Source organism: Aptenodytes patagonicus, chromosome 20 (genome assembly GCF_965638725.1).
Source record: "Aptenodytes patagonicus chromosome 20, bAptPat1.pri.cur, whole genome shotgun sequence".
Classification (NCBI taxonomy): domain Eukaryota; kingdom Metazoa; phylum Chordata; class Aves; order Sphenisciformes; family Spheniscidae; genus Aptenodytes; species Aptenodytes patagonicus.
This window is the reverse complement of record NC_134968.1, coordinates 241,279-250,607: the sequence shown is the minus strand read 5'-3', so window position 1 is coordinate 250,607 and position 9,329 is coordinate 241,279. Positions and strand designations below refer to the sequence as shown.

The following is a 9,329-nucleotide window of genomic DNA, read 5'->3' as shown; positions in this document are numbered from 1 at the left end:
CGAGGGGCACGTGCCCTCGGCCGGAGCGGTTCCGCCCCGCGGCGCTTTCGGTTCCGCTTCGCTGGGCTCGGCTGCCGCCCATGGCGGGCGCCCGGTAAGCGGGGGTGGCTGGAGGGGCCCGGCAGCGCCCTCCCCGGGCGGCGGAGCAGCTGCGGGCCGGGCGGGGTCCGCCCTGCCCCGCTGGGGGCGCGAGGGGTGGGGCCCGGAGGAGCACGCTGCGAACGGTGGGGTCGAGCTGGGCCTGCGGGAGCCGGCGGTGCCCCTTGCGCCTGCGGCGCTTCGTGGTAGCAGGGCGCAGGTCCTCGAAGCTTGCGTTAGCTGGTTGCCTTTGCGTTCTGCTTCCCCTTGCAGACCTCGGGACTCTCCCTGGCGGCACTGGTGCGCGAGGTGGTGGGGGGGGGTGGTAGGGGTTATGGTGAACCTGAAAGGCTGTCTAAGGGCAGTACATGAAGGGGTTAAACGTTACCCGCTGTGCCTTTCGCTTGGTGTCTCTGATACGTACTCATGACTTTCCTAGCTTTCGTGGTTGGTTGTCACAGTTCTGTGAAAAGGCTGCCGCTCTTCCTCGCTGCTTGTTTCTGAAAAGCTAGTAAACGTTAACTGAGAGTGTAGGTAAAGCTGCAGCTTCACTGCCTGGGGCCCTCAAGAGACCAGAGATGGGGATTTGTGGTACAATATAACGAGGCCCTTTCCGTGTTAGAAAAGCCCAGATCCTTCAGGCATCTTTGTCCTTCCCTTCCCCTCTGCATGCTGCAAGGGGGTGGGGAAGACTGAATTACCTTGAGCCTCCAAGCAGTGTCTTGCAGAATTCTGTAGTCTGAGGTACTGGGGCTGCTGAAAGGTCCCTCTGTGGCCCTCCACGGCTGAATGGGCAGTGCTGCAGCCGTGTCCGCCTCTGCTAGTTAAATGAGATCCTGGTTCTTCCTTTGTCAGCAAGGAAAACAGCAGCTGCCCCTGGAATCAGCCCGTGTCCTGCCATTGTGGCCCAGGTTTGTGGGCTGTGGAATGAGCACTATGCTCTGCAACTCTGGTGGTTCTCCACTGCCAAATGGTGATTTTCATCTCCAGTATGTTTTATAATTGAGCCCTGAGGGGTTATTCATGCAAAGCCTCTGGCTCATCTGGGCAAATGTAGAAGCTGCTGTTTATCAAAGCTAAACATCTTACCTATATCTGAGTTGCTGAAACAAGACTGCCTGGAGGAAAGACTGGCACAGGTAGGAAACTGCATTCAACTCATGTCTTTGTGATGAAAATACAGTTGCTTTTCCTCAGCTTGGTATTGTTAATGCTTTTGGGAGGATTACTAGGAGCTGATGTAAAAGTTCTTGATGGTCAGAAGCCTGGGAAAATGAGTTCAACTGTATTTTTAACTTTTAAAAAATATACTATCTTTAGATTCTATTATTTTATCTATTTTTAGATTCTGTTTGCACACTATTTGATTTTAGTTAGGCTACTGTTACTGTTAATAACACTGTGCTTGATTGGGAATGCCAAGCTCTTGATGTTCAGGTGAGTTCCCTGTTGGATGTAGGTGAGTAACGACCAGTCAAGAACTTGGCAGTTCTTCTGGGCTATGTGGTCATCTTGAAACTTTCAGGAGCTTTGAGTCAGCGTTCCCCTCTCTTACCAAATACTATGAGATAAAGAAGAATCTGGTATGCTATTCTGTAGGGTGGCATTCTCAGACACTTTTCCTGAACCAGGGTATCTAGAAGATTGAATGTTTAAAAGAGCGAGTTACTTGCAGTAAGTCAGCTTTTAAAGCAACTTCAGAGCTGTGCTTTAAGAAACTTGCTAAATGTTAGGATACTTGTGATCTATTACAAATGCTAATGGTGCTGCTCCTGGAGGTTGAGTTACAGAGACAATTTTCTTAATGCATTTTTGTGTTGGATACCTAGTGAGAATTCTTCTTTCCACCATGGGTGGAAAACTTTCACCATTCTGGAAAACACCTGACCAAAAGGAGAGTGAAAGCAAACCGATTTTACCCAGGCAACTGGATGCTGAAGATGAAATCCCCAATTACGCTAGTATCAATGACTCTGCTACATCCTGTGTGCCCTGTGTGGGCATTGCACGTCGAAGCTATGTCAACTGTCCAACGTGTCAGGGAACAGGAAGGATCCCCGGGGGTAGGTGATTCTTCTGCGTGCTGTGTCAGTGCTTTTTGAGTCTTCTGAGGTTGGTATGTGTCTCTCTGCCTAAAGACCTTGGTTCAACCAGTTGGTTTTATTGTATCCAGTCTAGGAATGTCCTGTCTTGGTACCACCAGCTCACTTTTGACTTCTGTGGGCTGCCTCTATTGGGGGAGGATGGGATGGGAAGGCAGGTAGTGCTGTTTCTAGATAATTACTCAAAGCCCACCCTGGAGCCCCTGGGGAGTTGTTGTTTCTGCCCAGAGATGGGAATGCTCAAACTGAAGTCTTAGTTGCATCACACTTGCCTTCTAATTGGACAGCATCACCTGTGAGGTGAGTGCAGATGGACACTAGGCTGCTGTGCAATGTCCTGCAATGCAATTTGCTTTATTTACTTGTGTGCTTAGCGTGGTCTCTGATCTGCTGCCACCTCTTTCAGAGCAAGAGAAGCAGCTGGTGGCTCTGATTCCATATGGTGACCAAAGGCTGAAGCCTAGACGAACGTAAGTCCTGTTAAATTTTCCCCTTTTCTCATCTTTTGGATGTTTCTTCTGCGTATGAAGGAAAGCCTCAGTACTTTGGGTGTTTTGCTCTTTGTGCTCTGACTTGCAGTAAGTTTGGTGTTTACTGTGTCTTTTCAGCAACAGCAGATATCGGACAGTCTTCTGTGTGCAGTTGTTGGGATCTCCAGCTGTTTGTACTGTAATGCACCATTGTCAGTGTGTGGGACTCTACCCTGCCTCTGTTGTGATTTGGTAGCTGGCAAATAGTTCTGCACAAACCCATTCCGGTTTTCTGGCACCCAAGCTTTTATTGTCTCCTCCCTTTGAGCTGGAGCAGAACTGCAGGTGCTTGCAGCTGACAAACCAAGAGAATGATTGTGGCCCTGGTGCTCTTTTGCAGGAAACTCTATGTATGTCTTGCTGTGACGATCTGCCTGCTGACAACATCTCTCGGTATTTTCTTCCTGTTTCCTCGCTCCATTACTGTGCTGCCTGCAGGGCTGAAAGCTTCCTCCATTGGCTTTAATGCCACCACCACCAGTATATATCTCAACATGACGGTAAGTGCTCAGCTCACAGTCAAAGAGTGGATCTGAAGGGCTCCCTGCTTATGTCCTGTGTCACTCCATGTGTAGGCTAACTAACTGATCACTGGCTGAAGTTAGTCATACCATTCCCACCATCTCAGTCCACTCTCTGGCTGCTTGGAATCAATGTCTGGAGTGTGTTACAGCATCAGAGGTGTGGCTGGCCTGGCTGCAAGTGAGCAAGTCGCACAAAGTGGCTGTGTAGAAGAAGCACTGTGATTAATTCTGGGAATCCTTTTTCTTTTGCATCCTTGAGCTGCTTGGTTGCCCCCCTCTGACTGTCATGGGAGACACTGCAGCGTACATGCTTTTGTGGCCAGGCTGGATGTACGTCTGAGGATTTGAAAGGGATGATGTGGTCCAGTGTTGCTGTAAGGTCATAGCAGGAGTATATTTAAAGTAGCTTTGCATCAGTAACATATAGCCCTGCTGCAAGGTGATTTGTGGTTTGGGTTTTTTTTGTTTCTCTCCCTAGAACGTGCTGAACATAACTAATAACAACTTCTACCTGGTCACTGTTGTGCAGCTAGACATAGAGGTTTTGCACCAGTCCCTGGTAGTAGGGAAGACCACCATGAAAACCCTGCTGAATATGAGCCCTTTGCAGAGCGGCCAGGTGAACTCTGCTGTTTTTTGCATTTTCTCCTAAACTAATCTGGATGTCCTGGGTAAGGGAGGTGCTTATTGTATACTTGACCCACTTCTTTGTCATCTGTCTGCCAAGTACTCAAAGCTCTTCCACATGCAGCTTCCCACATCCCACTTTGGGAAGGGGTGTTGTAAGAATTTACGTGTTGCTGAGTTTGAAGCTAATACATTCCTGGGCAAGGAACATATGTCTGCTCTTCGAGTAGTGGGCTGGGTTGTGTGCTTGCCATAAAATGATGGCAAGCTTAAAAACAGGTTAGACAAAACCCTGGTGGGAACAGTTTGAGCACAGCTGATCTATTGGTGTAAAGGTCAGGTGTGTGGCTTAGATGACGTTTTTAAGGCCTTTTTAGATCTAATTTCTGATTCTATTTTCTTACTTACTGTTAAAAACAATTGTTAGGCTAGATCTTGAAATTCAGGTTCAGACATCTAACGAGAGTCCAGTTCTCCCTATTTCAGCTCTCTGAATTGTATACAAACATAACTGTAGTTCTTGTGTACTTCATGCTTTCTCTTCTGTTCACATTTGCAGATCTATTATATGGTGGCCAGTAGGATATTGGACGACAACACCTAGTGAGTAATTCTTGAAGATTTCTTCCCTTGGTTAGTGAATAACATTAATGCTTATAGGCTTTTCATGACTAGATTTCTTCTGCTGGTCCTGTCTGTAGAGTGAAGCTGAGTGAGCGTGTCCTTTTCAGTTTAATGTGTGGAGCTGATCTGGATACAAGTCTGGCACATCCATTTTTAAACTCATTTCCTTTTCTATTTATTGGTATTCTCTGCTTAGTGTTGGCTCAACAATGTCATTTTCCATACATTCTGATGAGTAAGTGATGATATCAATTTGATGTCTAGGTTGTCAACTTTTGCTGCTCACAAATGGAGCATTTAAGGGTACCTTGTACAAACTGCATTTCTCTGCAAATGACCAGCAAACTGTATGAAGTTCAGAGCAACCAAAGCTTCTATGCAGACGGGGTGGTGCATTGCATATTTACAAGGCCCATGCTTACTAGATCCACAGTTACAGAGTTAACACCAGCAAAAACATGTTTTACTGGTGTACATGCTGCTGTGCTTGAAGAACTTTGCCTACGTAGCTGTTGTCAGAATATTGCAAAGGCGGATCTTTTTGGAGAAGCAGAGAAGCAATGGAATAACTGGGGACAGGAGACACATGGTGCAGGCAGCTCCTGTGAAATTAACTCTCTTTTTTTCTCTCGTAGTAACATTTGCACCTGGACAAAAGTCAAAGTTCACAATATTCTGCTGCATATACAGTAAGTGATGCCTGGTTCAGAGCTATAACTAACATCCATGTCATCTACGTTGTTTCTCAGCTCCCTGCAAGAACGTCTGCAGTCATTGTTCTTTGAGAGCAGGACTGCCTGCAGTGTGAATGTGCTGTTACCCAGATAGGTGTGCTGAGGTGTGAGGAGGAGATGGTTCTCCAAAGCCATCACTGCCCTGGGGAGTCCCCTGGATTCAGGCTTACTGACAGCTCAAGCTGTCACTGTTGCTTAAGGCAAGCTGGCCTGGCAGACTTCCTTCTGGAATAGTGATTGTAGCTGTTGGGAAGTAATTTGTTGGTCTAGAGCTAGAAGTACTGACTAGTTCAATTATGCCTGCCTGCCTCATGGTGTTGGGGCAGACTCATTCAGCCTGGACTCTGTGTGGATGATTGCCTCCAAGTGTTCTGACAGCAGCTGCCGAGAGCAAGGCAGGAGAAAGCAGGCTCTTCTGCAGATTCTGTTGCCTGAGGCAGTTCCTGTTTGGGGGATGGACCAGAGGACCATGCTCAGCTTGACTGTGTTTTAGAGTACAACAGGCCCTGCTAGGAAAGCAAATGCAGATTGGCTGTTCCTCCCTGCCAGGGAGGAAGGAGTATAACTGCAGTTTTATAATACAGATCCTGCTGGGACAGGTTGCTACTGTTCTGGTTGGAGTTAGCACTAAGCCCGGTGTGTGAGACAGGGAAGCTCTTGCGAGGTATAGCAGTGCTAGAAGGCTTCCATGCAGCCGTGAAAGAAGTGGTCTTCATTAGCTGAGTTTAACTCAATTGCACTTTGGAGAACTGCAGCAGAAATTGTCTCCTTGTGTAGCCTGTGTCCACTAGAGGGATCTCCCTGCACATCTGTGTTGACAGACTCCAGGTTGTGAGCCTACTCTTGAAGATGGACCTCTAGGTTCACCATCTGCAGACTGTTGTCACCGAGTCCATGACTTCTTCAGGAAGGAGGAACTTCTTTTGCATCATGGTCTTTTGTGCTGATCTAAAGCCAGGGCTTCACCTGCTCTATCTGGAAATGGACTGTGAATATTAGGAAAAGCATTTGATTGGAGAAAGTATGTGAATCTCTTGGAGGCATGCCAGGCTGGAATTCTCCCAAGTCACTAAAGAAATGTCACTGGCGATCTCCCGAAACACAAATATTTAAATACTGGTCTTCTGTTGCAATTTGAAGGGCTGTATTGTCAAGTTTCTTGTTTTATGGGACTTAATGCAGGTTTTAATTGTAATCAGTGCTGAGTGATGTGAAGTTTAAGCAGGTAAAGTACGCAGAGAAGCCCCATGCTACTCAAAGCATGGTAAAAATGGTGCATTTTGGACAGCATGGAGAATGGCTCTGGCTGTTAAGGCAACTTTATCCTTCTTAGCTGATGCTATGGGCTGATAAGACCTTTGATCTCTCTACCTGCAAGCTCTCCATTAGCCAGAAGCTGAAGATGATTCCAGTCATCTTTACACTTTTCTGCACCACATCTCCTCCTGCCAATATTACCCACTGATGGATTGCATAGTGTTAGGAGAAACTACTTGATGCAGGTGGCACAGACAGATAGTGATTGAAAGATACATGCTTTTGTCTAGCTAACTCCATAAACAGCCACCCACTGTGACATGCACTAGCACTTTGGGAACAGGTAAATGGTGAAATGGCACATGAGGGTTATGCTGGGGTAGGAAGTCTTAATGGGCTTCTAGGATGGCCAAAGCACCTGGCTGTGATGGTAGTCATCTTGTAAAGGCTGTCTCTAATGCAATCTGAAAGATGCTTTCCCTCTCCAACATGTGAAATTGAGCTGAGGGTATCTTGACTGTTGTGTTCTGGGGCTATGTAATAGAGGCAAAAGAGGATGGCAGTGGGAGCTCACCATGGGACCTTTACGTTATGAGAAGTCTCATCTGGGACAATCACAAGTGCAGTTCTGGTCTGCTTTTGCCTTGCAGGGGTACCCTGACCTGCACGTACCTGTGTCATTCAGAGCAGCTGACTTTTGAAGACTACCAGTACGTGGACTGCCAGGGGAATGCCACGCTACCTCGCCCATTGTACCACTGCCTGCCATGACAGGGCCAGGTTGGCAGAGCTTTTGGGTGCAGCATATTCTACCACAAAGGCAAGTCATAGGGAGACAAACTTCTGGGGCTTCTTCTCATTCTGTGCCTTAAACAGGATAAGACTTCCATGTCTTGTGCGAAGATGGTAACGTACTTGGCCTTATGAATGTGGACTCTGCTGCCCTCGGATTGCAGCTTTCTTTTTTCAGTGCCTTATCATGGCTGATGCTTCAGCAGAGTGACCAGTGTATGGGGGGGTGTCTCTGCGTGGCTGATGGGAGTGGGCCACACTCCTGTTTCACTACTGCTTTGGAGGCAGTGCCCTGTTAGTCAGACTAACTCCTAGTTGTTTCCTCCTTGCGTAATTTTGCACTTCTGTCCTGAATTTAAGTATTTTATAACTTGAAAAAGGACTGTGATGAGACTTTTTGGCTGGATTGCATCGACATCACCAGAATCTAATGACCGTTGTACAACCTGTGCAACAAGAGCAAGAAACAGGACTGATGTCTCTATATGTCTGGGTCTTAAGAAAAACTACTGCATGTCATGCCAAAACACCTTGTGAAAGTGACTCTTGGGTGACTGCTGTTTTAAGCTGTCCAGTATAGGAGGTGAGAATATGCATTTTTGTATATATGTATTTTTAAAACAAGCTCATCTGCTAGCTGTTCCTTAATGGCATCCATTTCACTGAGAAGAAAATGCATTTTGTATCATGAACCAAAAAGATTGCTACTTTCCAGGCAGTGGTGTGTAGTGGCCAGCACATGCTGTTTGCTGTATTGTTTTCTTGTATGCTTTGGCATTTAATGCTTTCAACCTGAACAAGCATGAGAGAGTTCATCTCTGACTGGAAGAGCTTAGTTTGCACAAATATCAGGAAACAGCTGGTTCTGGGGTGTGGTGTTTTGGGGTTCTTTGGGATTTTTTCTGGTGGTTTGTTTTTTTTTTTTCGTCTAAAGCTGGAAAACTACCCAACAGACTTTACAAGAGGAACAGCCCTGGCAGCCTTGTCTCCTCCCAGAGCTGGCAGTTGTATCCCCCAAACAATGGAGGAGTTAAACGTTATTCTTTTAGGTTCTAGTTTAGATGCTGCCTGATGCATTCTAGATAGTAAAATAAGAGCCTGGGAGTTGCTGGACTAAAATTTTTACTCAGCGGTTCAGCATTTTCCTGCGTCTGTCCCACTGAAGGATAGAACCAAAGCATCAGAATAGTTGAAGACTGTTGAAGAAAGTCTCTGATCCTGTCTTCAAAATAATGCTTCCTAAACCAGCACTTCTTAGAGCACTCTTGCGGAGTCTTGCTCCTCACTATATCATCCATTGAGATCACCCTGAAATGGTAACTAGTCAGCTTCCTCCCTGAAGCAGGGATGAAGAAGCTCCAGGTCCCATACTGAAATCCTCCCTGCTCGTCGCATCTCTGCAGTGCTTTTGGTATTTGCCATATTGTTGATTCTGCTGTGCACTTCCCTCCCCTGCTGCTGGGTTTCCAGCTGTGCTTCTATACTGCTGTCCTCCACTTGTACCATTGTTGTCTGTTCGCAAATAAAGGGCCTTGTGCAACCAGAGGTGGATGACTTGTCTCTGTGCGGTGGGTCTTCACCCTTGCTGTAGCCGCTGTACAGCTCCAGCGACACAGTGACTTGCTCATCAGCAGGTACGTGGGCATGAAGGGAGATGGGAGACTTTACGGGGAGAAGGCTTTAAGAAAGAGGCAGAGCTGAGACCAGGGAATAGCCATTCCCTGGAAGGTACCTGAGGCCGAATCAGACAGCTGTGGCCAGCTGTGCGCTCGGCACACGTGGGTGCAAGCATCCCAGTGGGAAAAAAGCAGCTCACTCTGCGTGCGAGCTGGAAAGCCTCCATGGCTGCAGCCCGCTCTCCTTGCCCACGTCCTTGCGACCCTCCCCGGCCGCCCTGCCGGTTTTCTTGCGGTGAGCTCTTCGCCCGGGCTGGCCCGGCTGCGCGCCCTCGGCGGGGGGAGCCGAGCGGGCGCGGCCTCCTCCCGCCCTCACCCCCGCCGTAAATCACAAAGCCGGTGTCGTAGACTGGCCCCGGCCGCGAGTCTCCGCCCTCTCTATGAT

At 47.7% G+C, this 9,329-nt stretch overlaps 1 protein-coding gene across 5 annotated transcripts; it reads left to right on the top strand.

The window, feature by feature from the left end:
• The first annotated feature begins 62 nt into the window (after positions 1-62).
• TMEM106A (transmembrane protein 106A) lies at positions 63-8,809 on the top strand. 5 transcript variants are annotated; one of them, XM_076356796.1, is made up of 8 exons: positions 63-94; positions 1,908-2,141; positions 2,587-2,650; positions 3,051-3,210; positions 3,713-3,853; positions 4,421-4,464; positions 5,121-5,174; positions 7,127-8,809. In XM_076356796.1, the coding sequence occupies exons 2-8, from the start codon at positions 1,928-1,930 to the stop codon at positions 7,245-7,247; spliced, it is 798 nt and encodes a 265-aa protein (XP_076212911.1). In that variant the 5' UTR covers positions 63-94; positions 1,908-1,927; the 3' UTR covers positions 7,248-8,809. The 5 variants fall into 5 exon arrangements, with proteins under 5 accessions (XP_076212911.1, XP_076212909.1, XP_076212910.1 ...); XM_076356794.1 differs by having other exon boundaries at positions 72-94; positions 934-2,141; XM_076356795.1 differs by lacking the exon at positions 63-94 and adding an exon at positions 440-1,217.
• The last annotated feature ends 520 nt before the right edge of the window (positions 8,810-9,329 follow it).

Coding starts and splice junctions, on each gene's coding strand:
- TMEM106A (XM_076356794.1), top strand. CDS start 1,883: ATGCATTTTTGTGTTGGATACCTAGTGAGAATTCTTCTTTCCACCATG. Junction 2,651..3,050: donor AGGCTGAAGCCTAGACGAAC/GTAAGTCCTGTT, acceptor GCTCTTTTGCAG/GAAACTCTATGTATGTCTTG. Junction 3,211..3,712: donor GTATATATCTCAACATGACG/GTAAGTGCTCAG, acceptor TTCTCTCCCTAG/AACGTGCTGAACATAACTAA.